Source organism: Cryptomeria japonica, chromosome 6 (genome assembly GCF_030272615.1).
Source record: "Cryptomeria japonica chromosome 6, Sugi_1.0, whole genome shotgun sequence".
NCBI classification, from domain to species: domain Eukaryota; kingdom Viridiplantae; phylum Streptophyta; class Pinopsida; order Cupressales; family Cupressaceae; genus Cryptomeria; species Cryptomeria japonica.
In genome coordinates, this window is record NC_081410.1 from 626,311,166 (window position 1) to 626,326,385 (window position 15,220).

General features: G+C 39.3%; 1 protein-coding gene across 8 annotated transcripts in view; it reads right to left on the reverse strand.

Moving 5' to 3' along the window:
• Positions 1-15,220, reverse strand: part of LOC131068691 (actin-related protein 4) — a 210,726-nt gene that overhangs the window by 89,117 nt on the left and 106,389 nt on the right. For all 8 annotated transcript variants that reach the window (XM_058003936.2, XM_058003939.2, XM_059207535.1 and 5 more), the window contains 2 exons: positions 5,622-5,675; positions 5,447-5,507 (listed from right to left, as the gene is read on the reverse strand). In XM_058003936.2, the coding sequence (XP_057859919.2) occupies positions 5,447-5,507; positions 5,622-5,675 (115 nt within the window). The remainder of the gene's footprint in view (positions 1-5,446; positions 5,508-5,621; positions 5,676-15,220) is intronic.

Genomic DNA, 15,220 nt, shown 5'->3' on the forward strand with positions numbered 1-15,220 from the left:
CTATGAAAAAATTTTGACAACTAGCTCTTGGTTCAGTCTTTTCAATGAGGGGTTCGTTGAGAAATTAAGGAAACTCATCCTCAGCTTGTATAGGAAAAGAAACGAAATACAAAAGTCAATGATGGCAAGGTTGACTGTCTGTTGTGACGTTTTCACACATCGCCCCATTGCAAATGGGGACCCATGTTTTTTGTTTTTTGCTCGTTTTCGCTTTGCTTTTCTAGGGTTTTGTTAGTTTGTTAGTTGTCTGGATTTAGGGTCAAGCCTTAGGGTTTTAATTACCGTCTTTTCGGACCAAAATCCAGTCAGTTTTGGGAGCTTTTTGAATTTCCTTTTCTAGAATGCAAATTTTGAATGAAATGAATTCGCCAGAATGGTCTAATTTTCAATTGGAATGTTGATGCAGAGCTTAAATTTGTCTAAGTGTTGATGATGAAATGTGAATTTTTGTCCAATTGAATATTTTTGACCAAATTTTGACTTTTTTGATTTTTGATCCTGGGCATTGGAATTGATTTGTTTTCGCCTTGTGAAGTGTTAAAATGTGAAAAATCATGTTATTTTGGCCTGTAGGAGCAAAATCGCTCCTGTCCCTCAGTGAAGGACGGGAGCTCGTTTTCAAATATTTTACTATTCCTGCAGGGTCAAGATGAATTACGGATTGGAAGTGATGGAGAAAGGCGAGATCTTTCCATTGAATATAAATTGAAGATTTTCGTGAGCACAGAAATGCCTCCAGGGGAAAAATCGCTCCTGTCCCTCAGTGAAGGACCGGAGCTACAAATCCAATTTTGCTTTGTCCTTGCAAGATTTTAACGTCTTGACGATGTGAAAAGGTCCAAAGAGGTACATTTTATCAAATGAATATAACTTGAAGTGTTGTCGGGGAGATCAACAGGGTAGCAAGTCCGGCTTGAGTGAGGTCCTGATCCTGAAATTTGGCTAAGTCTGGAATGTCCTGGCCCTGAAATTTGACTAAGTCTGGAAACTGAAAAAACCTCCAAAAACTAGATTTTGCAATATAACTCCTGGAGGTCTGAAACCACTCTCAAACATCCTGAAAGTATATATGGAATATAACTTAAAGTATAACTCCTTCTATGTTTCTTCTTTCTTATACTTAAATGTTATATTCCATTAAAATTGTCCTGATCGAGAGTGCGAAAAGTCAAATTTCGCTCGTGTCCTTCTCCAAGGGACCAGAGCGAAAATGATTAGTTGAGCCATTCCTGACCTTGTTCGGACGAATCGAGACATCAAAGGCATGGTGAAGGACGAAATGAGCATGATAGAGCATCCAGACTTGATCAAAACAATTAAATGCTTAAGTTCGCTCCTGTCCCTCAGGAAGGGACCAGAGCGATTTTTGTTATAGATGATTTTCTCGCCAAGTTACGACCGATTCCAAGGCATGGATGAATGGAAGGACGCATTATGAACCCGTTGAATATAAATCTGGAAGCTAGCAAAGTGAAGTGAAGCATACAAAGCCAAGATCGCTCCTGTCCCTCTCCAAGGGACCAGGGCGATATGATGATTATATTGCCGTCCCTCCAAGATCAGGACACTCCAAGGCGAAGAACAAGGTACCAAGGACGTTTCGAAGCATTTCCATCAAGCACAAAGTTACAAGGATCGCCACATTGAGGGATTTGCCCTAAAATATCCTAATTCGCTCCTGTCCCTCAGGAAGGGACCAGAGCAAAATTTCCATAAAGACCAAGATTTTGAAAGTTTAACAAGTATCAAGCCACCAAGAGGAATCAAGGGACGTCATTTCACGCATTGAAGGTAATGGCAAGTTGAAGAACACAAGGACAAGCTTAAAAACTTGAAGTTCGCTCCTGTCCCTCAGGAAGGGACCAGAGCGATATTGATTATATTGGCCAAATCTCTCAAAATTTACGTCAAGCCAAGGTTTTGCAAGATGGTAAAAGGTCTAAGGCGTCTTTTGAAGGTGATATACCAAAGTGTTGAACGTTAAAATGCTACCAATTTGCACAAAGAGCCTATATCGCTCCTGTCCTTTGGACAAGGACCAAAGCGATTTTTACTAAAACACTCATGTTCCGTCAAAACCAAGACAAGGCAAAGATAGGCATGGTCAAGGACGTCCTTTGGAAGACAATGAATGAAGAACAAAGATCAAAAGTTTGCAAATTTGAGCCAGGACACTAGGATCGCTCCTGTCCCTCAGGAAGGGACCAGGGCGATATTACATCCAAAGGCACTCATTCACACATGCAAGTCAATCTAACTCAAAGGACCCAGCTAAAATGGCGATTCGGACGTAAGGATGAAGACCTTGGACGTAAAAATTGCAAGAATCATGACCAAATTGATGGATCGCTCCTGTCCCTCAGTCAGGGACCAGGGCGATGAGGTACGTATCTTCTCACTTTTTCATTTTGGCGCTTAAAACACATTTTTTTAAATTTATTTAAATGCTAAAAAAAAAATCGATATTTAATTAAAAGCACTTAAATAGCGCATGGTATGTATTTATTAATTATTTTTTGCCTTTGTAAAAAATCGAAATTTATTAATTAAAAATAAAGGCATTTAATAATTAATTATTAATTTAATAAAAATCAAAAGGGAGCGCTTGGGTTTATTTTGTCAAGGTCGGCCTTTATTATTTAATTAAAATCGTTTAAAAATTGCTTTATTTCACAAAAGTCGGCCTTAGGGTGAATGATGAGAGGCGCTTATATAAGGGAGGTGAAAGATTTTTATTTTCACATTATCATTTTTATCATCTTAAGTGCGATTTAAGGAAGACAAAGGGAGAAGTGCGAAGTTGTATTCAAGGATTATATCCAAAGGAAGGCGAAACTACTATCCAAAGGAGAGGCGAACTTGAAGTTTCCATTTGAGCGAAGTTGCCTAGGACGTCAAAGACATATCAAAGATGGCGAAATTGCTAACTTGAAGAGGAGATCACGTCCAAGACTTGAAGGGTGGCGAAGTTGATAAGAGGAACGTTCTTTTGAAGATCACATCAAGACTATCGAATTTTGATTTTTGCCTAGGCAAATTCCTCATTTTGCATTCTAGAGTTAGCTCTCTAGTGAGGTATGGCGATATGGATTTATTGTTTTGATTTTGATTGTTAATCGTCATAGCTTAGTTTTTGAAATTTTGAAATTTTGTTTTGCCTTAGCTCAGTTGTTTTTAGGAAATGATTAATAAAGGACTTATCATTAAGTTTCCTAAAATTTGCTCTCTATCTATTCATTGCAAAATCATGTTACTAATTTTGAAATGTTGTGTAGGCGTCAAATGGAGGTCTCTTCAAGGAAAATCAAGCCGGATCAAGGACGGTCTTCGCCAGGACGGTCTTCGCCAGGACGATCAAGCCAAGACAAGGGTGACCTCTTCCAATCCAGCGTTCCAAGGCAAGGTACATCATCCTACACATCAAGGACAAAAGGAGTTAGAACAAGAGTTAATTAAAGATAGCCTCTCAACGACATCAAATTGAATATCTAGCAAGCTTCAAGTGTCAGATGAGGTGGCATCCCAGTCATCACTCCTCCAGTCAGTGAAGTCCACCTCAGCATGTCCAGATTCAATGTACTTAACTCATGGAAGGTGGCACAAACTTCGATGTACCTACCCCGGCTATCCATTGGTCGATTGTTCTAGAAGGGACATGTGTCCAAGCAATACAATTTTATCATTGGTCAAGCATTAAATGTTATGTAATGGTTGTAACAAACCCTAATTAGGGTTTTCATTGTAAAATCTTGGCCATTGATCTTGAATTGATCTAAGCCATCAAATTGTATTGTGGGCACTATATAAGCCCAGGCATTTCATTTTGTAAAAGAGGAATTTTAGATAGATTAGAGAGAGTTGTAAATAGTTGGAAGAGTTAGAATATAGTTGATAGAATAGCAATTAGAGTAGAATAGGAGGACAAGGCAAGAAATTGTTGCCATTGATTGTAAACAAACTCCATTTTCATTGAAGTAATGGTGAAATATGTCGTTTTCTTGCAATTTGCATGGTTTCTTGTTGAAGTCTTCAATCTTAGATGGTAGATAATTAGATGAATGGAGGAAGTGTGATTGATTGATGGTGGAATTCGTACATCCATACTACTAGCAGTTTGTTGATTGCAGACTTGCCTTGCGTAGTCAACTGGAATCATTCAGCCTAAGCTCAATTTCAATTTGTTGCCTCTTCATTGATATGCATCAACTTGGATGGTATCTATGCCTGCGGTGATGATTTGAACATCATAAAGCTTCCTTAGAAGATCGCACTAGCCTTGTGTAGATGTTCCATTGATGTCAAAACAAGACCTAGTTAGAGTTTCATCAAAAATCAAATCATTGCTCCTACATTCTTAGTATTAGGATTAGATCCTCTCTTCGCCCTTATCCTTTTTCCATTTTTTTAATCTAAGTTAGTAAGAGCCTGTGTCCAGCAAAGCAGATCGGAAGTTCAATGTAAGTCCCCTTGTGATTCCAGCAAATCACATCATACCACTGGAGCTTGTCCACACGTAGAGACCCTACATCAAAGAACCTTGGAGTCTACCTAACTGATCCTTTACGCGAATCTTCAGCAGTTAGAGACTATTTTCTCAAGAGAGGATAAGATGCCTTTAGGTATTTTATTCTGTGTATGATTGTGTACAAAATACACGTCAACACTGTCCCATAGGCTTTCAATGTTTATCCTCGGGGACGTTAAAAGCTCTTCTTCTTCTTCTTCACACACCATCCATATACTCGTGTTAAAGCCTTATATAACATCCGATAAATGATATTTTTCATCATGGATGATGTGTCACTTGAAACAGACAAGCAGGCAGGTGACTAGGATAGGCAGCCAGCTCAATCTGACACCCAAGAAGCTCAAACACAGCCAAGCAGCTCAACCAAGCAGGCAAGTAGCTAAACCTAGCAGCCAAGTAGCTCAACCTAGCAACCAAGTAGCTCAACCTTTGACATCAATGACATAATATCCAACAAAACCTACTTCATGTGTCTTTTAAGCCATGTTCCACTTCTCCAATGAAGTCAACTGATTATTTTAGTAATCATAAGATGACTAAAACATATTAGCAATGAAAGAAAATCCTATCACTCCCTCCAATGAAACTTGTCAATCATTCTAGATTAGTTTCAATGATCTATAAAAAGACCACATATTTTACGTTTAATGAAAGCGAATATCTTTGAATTAACTCCTATAAAAGCGACAACAAAGAAGTCACAAAAATTTTTAAAAATAAGTTAAAAATGGACATATGTGATCCTCCAACATATCCAATATCAAACAAAACCTGAAAGCAAAGTGCCTTCATGCAAGTTCAGGCCTCTCAAACATCAATCTACTATATTTGACACAACTATTTTTTTATAAGTATCCTATAAACACCATAAAAACAGAAACAAAGCAGGACAAATGTGCTGCAAGGAAAGAGCAGCACCATCAAAGGTTGTGTCTGGTACACGGCATACAGCTTCTTTAATATCACTTGCAATGGTCATCTGAAACAATCAAAAAGAGAGAATATTAACACCTAGTATAGGAATATTCATTAAGAAACAAATGCAATAGCAAGATAAACTAAACATATTAACAAAGACAATGTCAACTACAACCTGTGAGTATCTTTTATAGCTCTCGGAAGTGTCAGGAAAGTCAGTGTCTATTATCTGCAAAGTAGACACAAGACCAATATGACATTAATATGAGCTCGACACAAGAAACCTAAAATGTAACAGCAGCAATATTTCCTAATACTACCAGCCACACAACTTGACACTGACAAGAAGCAAATCAATAAAAAAACAAGAACCATATATGCACAAAATTAACTTGTGGTAAAAGTATCAAGTGTGGAATAAAACTAAATCCAATGATATATATCTTTACGAAGACTATTCAAAATCAAGTCAGCTCATATTATCCAATAGACAACAACCTTTATCTCCAGTTCACAACAAAACTCTTGAATTTCTCAATGTAAAATTTTCCTTTAAATGATTCCACTACAGAAGTAACCAAGTCACTAATCAAAAACAAAACGTTGTGGCTATTTGCAAAGCTCTTCATATTCTTTGCATTCAAAATATCCTTCTTCAATTAAAAGTAATCTGCAAGAATGGATCCACGTGGCCTCATCAAGGAGATTAGCTAGAGATAAAGAGAAGACCAAAAAGAAAAGAAAATTAGCATCAATAAATTCCAATACATCCAACGGAAATCCTAAGGGCTCAATAAAAATGCAAGATTCTATACCCTGGAACTAGTACATACACAAAGATGCCAATTGCATACAAACCATAATTACAACACTCAGACTCAACTCAGACTTGGAAAGTTGATTTTTGACTCAGACTCAGGAAATTAAAAAATCCATGAAATATAGAGCTTTTTTAACAATTTAAAACTTTTAACATGCACCCTTCAATAAATCAACTTTAAAGAGATAATAAGCTAACCAATTAGAAAGCTACTTTGATCAAATACACGAGCATACATTGATCAAGTGAGTTAGAAGCAGATTTGAGTTTAAGAAACAATAATCTTAAATATATAAATATTTTCAAGTGTTTTACGTTTACAATACCAATGGAGAATGTATCCATGGTATCAAAAACAAAATCACAATATGGAATCATGAACTATGGTAAAAAGGAGCTTGTATTACTCAACCCGACGTCACTAGCTTAATGTGCAGTCTCGCACTTGTATCTTAGACAAGCCTGAGAATCTTGTTATAGCCATAGGAGTTATACTTAGGATAGGGATTGACTCAACAAACCAAAAGTATAAATGTAACTCAATTACTTGGAATTTAATATAGAAAAAGTCAAAAGAATAAAAACACATGTTTTTTCATCTGGCATGGCCCAAATGAATTTTATTTTTAGCTTTTAAAATCTAGAGCAGAAGTATAGGGTCAGTCACCCCCAATGGGGTCGAGTGGCAGTTCCCCCATGGAGGTCTAGGGCCAATGCCCCCAACAGAATCACGAGGCAGCCATTGTAAACAATTTTATTGCTTTGAAGCTTTTAACCAAGTTCCAAGAGTCCTCCACACCCTTCAAAAAACATAAGTATCAAAGCCATCAAGCAATAGTTAGGCCCTAACTATGGCTGCTGTTTTTTTCTTTCTATGGATTGTTTTTAGCTTCCATTCTCTTTTTTCTCCTTGCTTGTACCTGCAAATGTAATAAACATCATTTTAATGTGTTAAAAGATCCTTTTAGTTGTTTCCCATTAAATTCTTTTGCGATTTTTTTGCTTTATTTCTAAATTTCCACCTGACTATCATGGTCAAGTTTCGCAAACAAGATTCGCGAGTCCGACAAACTTGGTGAGACTAACCAACCTCGCCAAGTAACCAATTCCCGCGTCTCTAGGCCCTGTTTCAACCAATTCCCCTCAAGATTCACCAAGTTTCCAAGTTTGGTGTTAAGTCCCTTACTGAATTTTGCAAAACCTTGTCACTTATTCCACCGAGTAGTTTTGTCAAACACTTTGCGTGTATGGTTCCAGATTTTGCATTGACATCATGGGAATTTGAGATTGTTGGTGTTGGAAATAAGCCACACCTGGACCGACGATGGACTGGTCCAAGAGGGGCCAATAGCTCAGTGGTAGAGCACTCCAGCAGCGTATGGAAGTGTTGATGTGTTTTTTATGCACAAAACATTTCAGAATAAAGTACCAAGGTAATTTACCCTCTCTTGAACAAAATCACCTCAGATGCTAAGAATGAGATCAACTAAAATGATTCCAAGGTTTCTACATGTCAGGTCTTGACGAGTGGGTAAGTTCAGTGGTTGATGTGAATTGCTGTGTTTCACTTTGGGGACTTACGCAAATGTTTGGATTATCATGAATGATGCCGAATAGGTGTGCTGACAACTTAAGATTTATCGATAAGGCTCTGGATTTACTTCTTACTAAAAAAGGGGGAAAACGAATAGGGTTCAGGAAATCTATTCTAAACCTAGGAATGTAGGAAATGATGAATTGATCTAGTGGAATCAAACCAGGCAAGGTCTCACAATCAGGTATTGACACAAGCTTAGTGCAATCATCTAAGGTATACTTAATGATTTTCAGACTATTACCATCAAACGTAGACACCATCCAAGTTGATGCTTGTCAATGGACATAATAGTTGAAGTTATGCTTACTCAAATTCCAGTTGACCACACAAGGTGCACTTACTAGCGGAAAGAGGCTAGTGGTATGGACTAAGGATTCCACACAAATGAATTCAACAAATCTTTCACTCAATCTAACATACATGAAAATAAATTCTAATCTAAATTCTAATCTAACTTGGAGGAATTGAGAACCATGAATGCAAATACAACACTTGAAGAGCAAAATCACCAACAATTGAACAATGATTAGGATTCAAATAGCTATAGCATATACCAACAATTCTACAAAAACTCTCCCTTACAAATGAGAGACAAGGGGGCATATATAGAGTCTCTTAAAAAAATGGATGGCCCAGATTGATCTAAGATCAACGGCCGAGATCATGCCAACAAAACCCTAGAATTGCCCTAATTAGGGTTACATAAAAAATCACGCCACCAACATATGGCCCAATGAAAAGATACCTAGTCATCATATAGGGAATCTTCTAGAAGATTCCTTCCTGCATCTCTCTCTCTCCTAGCACACTCCAAGAATCTAGCCAATACTGAATCTAACTCCTCCATGGAAATGCTAGGCAAGGTATCCTGCTGTAAATCAATCACATCCAATGAATCTGAGCAAGCATTCAAAGTGTTATCCCATTCTGGCATAAGCTTCTGCGAATTATGAACATGAATCAACAAAGAGACCAAGTCATCAATCTGACTCTTCTGCAAAGAGTCCAACTAACAAAAATACATAAATTTCATCTTGTCTCTTAATTCGGCTAAGTGTAAACCACTAGCATCACTAACATCAACACCCAATAATTCCTCAATCGAGGCAAGGATCTTCATCTGAATATCTTGAATTAATCCTTCTATCTCCATACAACTCGATTGGGCGTTCTCATAAGCTGATTTCTTCAAGGCTAATGCACAATACCAGCCATGGAAATCGTATATGTCTCCACTGTGCATAATGTTCTCACTAACCAAGGTGGAATTAGGAACCTTCTTCAATGCCAGGAGGCGTGGAATAGTCTTGTCTTGAATAGGCCGGAACTCTTCCCAAACTCCCTCCAAATACTGGATTTTGAATACGAGCGTTGTTGTCTTATCATATGCTTGGACAAACTGAGTAAGGAAATCATCTGCCTGCTTCCTTGTGCTTTAAATCCACTTTTCCACCTCTAAGTGTGTACCTCTCGCTACCTCGCAGTGTGAATGTATTCCATGGTCAACTACAATAGGGGAAATAAGGGTGGGATCTCCACGCCTTGTCCCTGCAATATACTCTCTGAGCCTAATATTTTCTTCTCTATACCTTTCATTCTCCGCAATCGCTGTGTCTAACCTTGCATTGATTGCCTGGAGGTTGTCACCAATCTCCTGGAATTCCTGCCCTGCGGATGGACGACCAAGGGCGACTGAAGTGATCTGGAAATCCATGGGAGTAGCAGTGTCTGCTGTCACGCCGGCTCTAGGAACAGCAATCTGCGCAATCCGCATTCCTGTCTCATCTCTAGCTATGTGCGACAAAATCTCCGCTCTCTTGGGCTCCTTCTTATTAGCACTCCTAGCTAGGTAGTCATCAATATCATCAATAGGCTGTACCTCTATTATTTGTTTACTTTTTTCCATGCTTCTCCTCAACCATTCAGGAATAGCGGCCATTTCCATACCATCATCAAGACATACTTCTCGATCAAGTCCTTTCAATGCCGAAATAACATCATCATTATCATCAGGATTACTCCTGGTCCAATCATATACCTCATTTCCCAAGCTAACTTCCAAAAGGACAGTAGCGGATTCCGGCTGATCATTATTCTCATCAGGAGGTGCAGATGTCGCTGTGGCATGGAACTCCTGAATATTCTCTGGTAGTATCACTATGTTGGAACACTACTGAGTCTTCTTATTCTGTTCTGTTACTTCAATCACTTCGATTGATGAGACACTGGGAGGGGGTGAAGGAATGATAAGTGGAGTGATAGTCTTCTGTTTCTTCTTCACCCCCTCAATCTTCTTCCCTCTAGCCTTGACTTCTCCAGGCATGTTCTTCCTTCTCTTGGGAGCTTGACTCTCTTCATCTGCATGAATCCTGACATCACTGACAGTCCTCTGATTATCCTCGGAAGTAGACTCTTCCGGCTTCATCCTTTCATAAGTGAAGGGAACGCCCATGTCAACTAATCTGTTCATCTGCATATCTACCCATGTGCGGGAGAAATTCAAGACCTCTCTCATCAATACATTTAGGTCAATTTCTTCTGACTCTGACCAATTTGGCAATAGGATTGCCTTCTTTATTTCATTCTCATAATGTGGGTGTGTATGATCTCTATCATCTAATACCTGATCAGGAATGAGGAAAAGTCCACACTTCCTCATGAAATCCACTGACATTCTGGACCACATTCTTCTCTTTATTGCTTGTTCGTCCATTAAGTTAGCCCAATAATCCTCTATGTCAACCTTATGAGTGAACTTCTCTCCCCTGATCCTTCCGACCTTGTCTGGATCAAATCTTTCTCTTTTCTTGTAGGTTGCAAATCTATAGAATGCAATCTCCTCACCTGCAGTGCTGGCAGCTATGGCGGATTGGCAAACCTCTGATGTCTTCCCAACTGAAATAGGGAATGTCATTCCTGTCCTGTTCTTCTCTCTCTGGATAACATCGAACTCTAGAAGTTGTCTTACCACTTCCAACAATATCATTCAGTCGGTTGGATGCCTAGGAAGTCTGTAGGGTTCAGATTGAAACCCATGAATCCTCAGGTATGTGAAAGTGGGAAACTGTATATACCATGATCCATATTTCTCTATTAACTCTGTTGCCTCCTTGGACAATCTTCTGTGGATTCTGCCCTGCAACATCCGTGTGATGTACATAGTGAATGCATCATTCACTCTCTTGTAGTCTTCAATTCTGTGCATACTCAACTGGGGGTAGCATTCATAACTCTTGTACTGTCCTTGCCCATTCCCGACTTCACCTTTGCATATTAATCCTCTGTATGAAACAAATCGTGCAAGCACGTACACCAGGTAAGAAGTCATGGGGAAGGACTTGGACCGCTCTACATTCCTCAACTGGAAATCCAGGTCGTCACTTTTGATCTTGGACCAATTCACTAGTGTTCCTCTAAGACAATCCTGGATGAAGTAGAACATCCATCCCTGAAATATTGCTCCCTGCGGCATTCCCATCACTTTGTTGAGCAGGATTATCAAATCACTATATTCCTCCTTAAAATCTATGCACATAAGTGTCTTGGGAGCCTTGGAATGATGAGACCTAGGCTCAATCATCCATTCTTTATTAATTAAACTCTTGCATACACCCATCTTATTCGTGTATCTGTCTGCATAATCCTCCTTGGTCACATCCTTCATGTCTGTTCCGCGTGGAATTCTGAACACCTCTGCAATAGCATCCTCAGCAAGGTAGGCGATGACAACGCCCTTAGGACTCTTGATCATTCTTGTGAGCGGATCGTAACATCGTGCACACTCCAGGATCAACTCACTGCACTGTATGGATTGTGGAAACCCAGCAGCATGGAAAATGCCACTCTTCATAATATTTGCATATGTTGGGGAAGGAACCTAATCTCTGACTCCGAACATCCGACGCTGCATTTGGTCGAAGTCCAGGAAATGCATGTTTGTATCTGCGATCTCCTTCCATTCGGATGAAATCTTAAACTCTGGATAAAATCCTATCTCCAGTGTCTTCAGCAGTTCTTTTCTTTCCGTGTATCTTGACTTTGACATCGCACCTGTACGAAGCTCGAAGTTAGACTTAGGAAAATATCCGTAATAAAATTCCTGACTTTCTAAAGATTTAGCTAATTTAGAGCATGGAATCAGGAAAATAATCCATACACTTGGTAAATTTTAGCAATTACGTTCAAAGTGTGACAACACTAAGGCATGGAAGCCTTCCATAAAATTCATTTAATACCTCCGTACGCTTAGAAAATATGCAAGCAAGAATGCAAAGGAGTATACCGGATAAGTGGTGACTAAGGAAAGGTGTGAAAGGTTGTGTTTTCACACAATGAATGTCTGAAGACACCTTCCGCAGTCAACAATGGAGGTCAAAATTCTGAAGACAACCTGAAAAATCAGACATTTAAAACACGTTGTAATCTTCAAAATGTGCATAAAATCAATAAAAATCAGTTTTATTGATGAAAACAATCATTTTCTGGAATGTAAGTATGGCTAGTAAAATTTAGTTTTCTGAGGACATGTCTGAAAATCGGATACTTCAGACTTACCAACACCTTGCAAAGTGGTTTAAATCCCTGAAAATGATGAAAAAATTGCCAAGGAAACAACCCCAAGCAAATTCACCAAAGTTGGTGAGGTGGCTGGAAATGAAAATTTTTGAGGACAAGTGCCAAACAATGGAGTTTCAGACCTGCAACAGCGATAAAATGGTTTGAAAAATGCACAAAAAACTCCATAAAACACCTCCGAATGCTAAATGTTTAAGTTGGAATTGGCTGGGCAATAAAAACTTAAGTCTGAAAATTAATGGAAGCCATTAATGGAGGTCAAAATCTGAAGCAAACCTCAGATCTAAAGCGAATCAGCAGGCTGGAAGTGATGGCAGCCACAAAACATGCATGAAAATCATCAAAATATGGTACCAAAACACCTCCCAAGCAAAATCGAAATTTTCCCCAGCATGGCGCCAAACTTAAAAATCTGAAAAATTGTTGTCAATGGCAGCAATCTGTAACAATGAAGGTCTGAACAGCAAGCACAAATGGTGGAGGAAAAATCGCCCAAGTCTCCAATCATGAATTTGCCAACTTTCACCAAAAAATGCTAAATTTGGAAAAAATCGCCAAACTTAGCAAAATCGAAAATCTGAAACTGGTCTTTAATGGCAGCCAAGGAGGATAGATCAGCAGGCTGGAAAAAATGGAGGAAAATAAATCCTCAATCCCACACTTCACAAAAACGCCTTGCTAAAAAATTCGCCCAACTTGGAGAAAAATCGCTTTCATGGAGACACCTGGCAGAAATAATAATAAAATAATGTTGAAGTTCCTCTCATATACTTGCTTTCATCCTTCACTTTCACCACACAAGCAATGTGGGATAAAAAAAAATTGTATAAATACTTGCCTGGTCAAACCCTAACTTGCTTCTAGGAGGTTCAAACATTTAATTATTGCAAGTTATTAAATTTGCTTTTAAATTTTAAATAATCATTTAATAATTATTTAAAAGCAATCAAAATGGGGCTTATTTATTAAAATATTGCAATTTAAATCCAAAGTAAAGCCTCCAAGGGAAAATCACTATAGGTTGGGATTGAAAAATCCCTTCAAAAATCACTTAAGTGTCAAAATTTGCCCCATAGGGGAAATTCGACCCATGCTTGGAAAAAAATCCATGCTCAATTTCATCAAAATGCACACAAAAACCATCCCAGGGGAAATTCGATATGAGTTTGGACAAAAATCCAGACAAAAATGCACTCATTTTGCAAAAATCACCCCCCAGGGGAAATTCGATGGGTGTCTGGACAGAAATCCACACTCAAAACTCACTTAACTTGAAAAAATACCTCCCTGGTGAAAATTTGACCTTAGTCTGGACAAAAATCCAAACTCAAAACTCTTCATAATGTTCAAAGTGAAAAATCGATCCCTGTCTGGATAAAAATCGGGACAAAAACCTTACAAAAATGCTCAGGGAAAAATCGATCCCTATCTGGATAAAAATCCGGACAAAAATCCTTACTTAGTTGTCACACAGAAAACCTGGTGGAAAATCGACCCAGGCATGGAATTATCCTTGCACTCCAGTCCGCACACCCAGGGAAATTCGATAGCAGTCTAGATAAATCCTGACACTTACCCAAATTTTAGCACTTCCAAGGGAAATATGACCCAGGTGTGGATAAACAGTGGGGGAAATTAGTGGCCAGTATGGATTCCAGGGGAAACCCATGTGTAGTATGGATTTTGAGTGGGGGAATGGGTTGGGTAGTCTGGAATGTGAGGGGAAAAACACCTCTAGCATGGATTTTGACCCTTTAACCCTTGGAATAAGGATTTCCCTTAGGATTTTATCATTTTAACCACTCAAAATCACTCAGCGACTTTAAATTTGACTGGACTTATACTAATTTTCCAAAAATATGAGCGAAACGCTAGGAAAATATTGGAATAAAGTGTGAAACCAACTTAAATATTACCTTAGGAGCGAGAAAACAACTCTAAAAGGTCTGTGAATACCTTGGCACTTTAAAATCATTTGACGCGCATGTTTAAAAACACGTTAACGTTCAATAGGTCTAACACTTAGACAAAACTTAGGATCATTAAAATATCATCGTTTGCAACTTGATCCTAACACTTCAAAAACCCTAGATGGCACTAGGCATGATCAAAACTCCGAGACTCGAGCACGGAAAACGCAAAATTGCCCACTAAGCAGCCAAAACCCTAACCTAACAACGCAGGAAGCTGGAAAAGAGGAGGGTCCCCGTTAGCAATGGGGCGATGTGTGAATAGTTCACAATAAGAAGGTCCTAGGTTCGAGTCCTAGCTGGTCCATGTCTCAACATGGTATCAGAACCAGGCCAAGCTAGGAGCCCCAAGCACACAAGAGGTGTGGCTTAAGGGGGGGTGTTGGTGTTGGAAATAAGCCACACCCGGACCGACGATGGACTGGTCCAAGAGGGGCCAGTAGCTCAATGGTAGAGCACTCCAGCAGCGTATGGAAGGTCCTAGATTCGAGTCCTAGCTGGTCCATGTTTCAACATGTTATAAGAGCCAGGTCCAAGCTAGGAGCCCCAAGCACACGAGAGGTGTGGCTTAAGGGGGGGTGTTGGTGTTGGAAATAAGCCACACCCGAACCGACGATGGACTGGTCCAAGAGGGGCCAATAGCTCAATGGTAGAGCACTCCAGCAGTGTATGGAAGGTCCTAGATTCGAGTCCTAGCTGGTCCATGTCTCAACATGGTATCAGAACCAGGTCCAAGCTAGGAGCCCCAAGCACACAAGAGGTGTGGCTTAAGGGGGGGTGTTGGTGTTGGAAATAATCCACACCCGGACCAA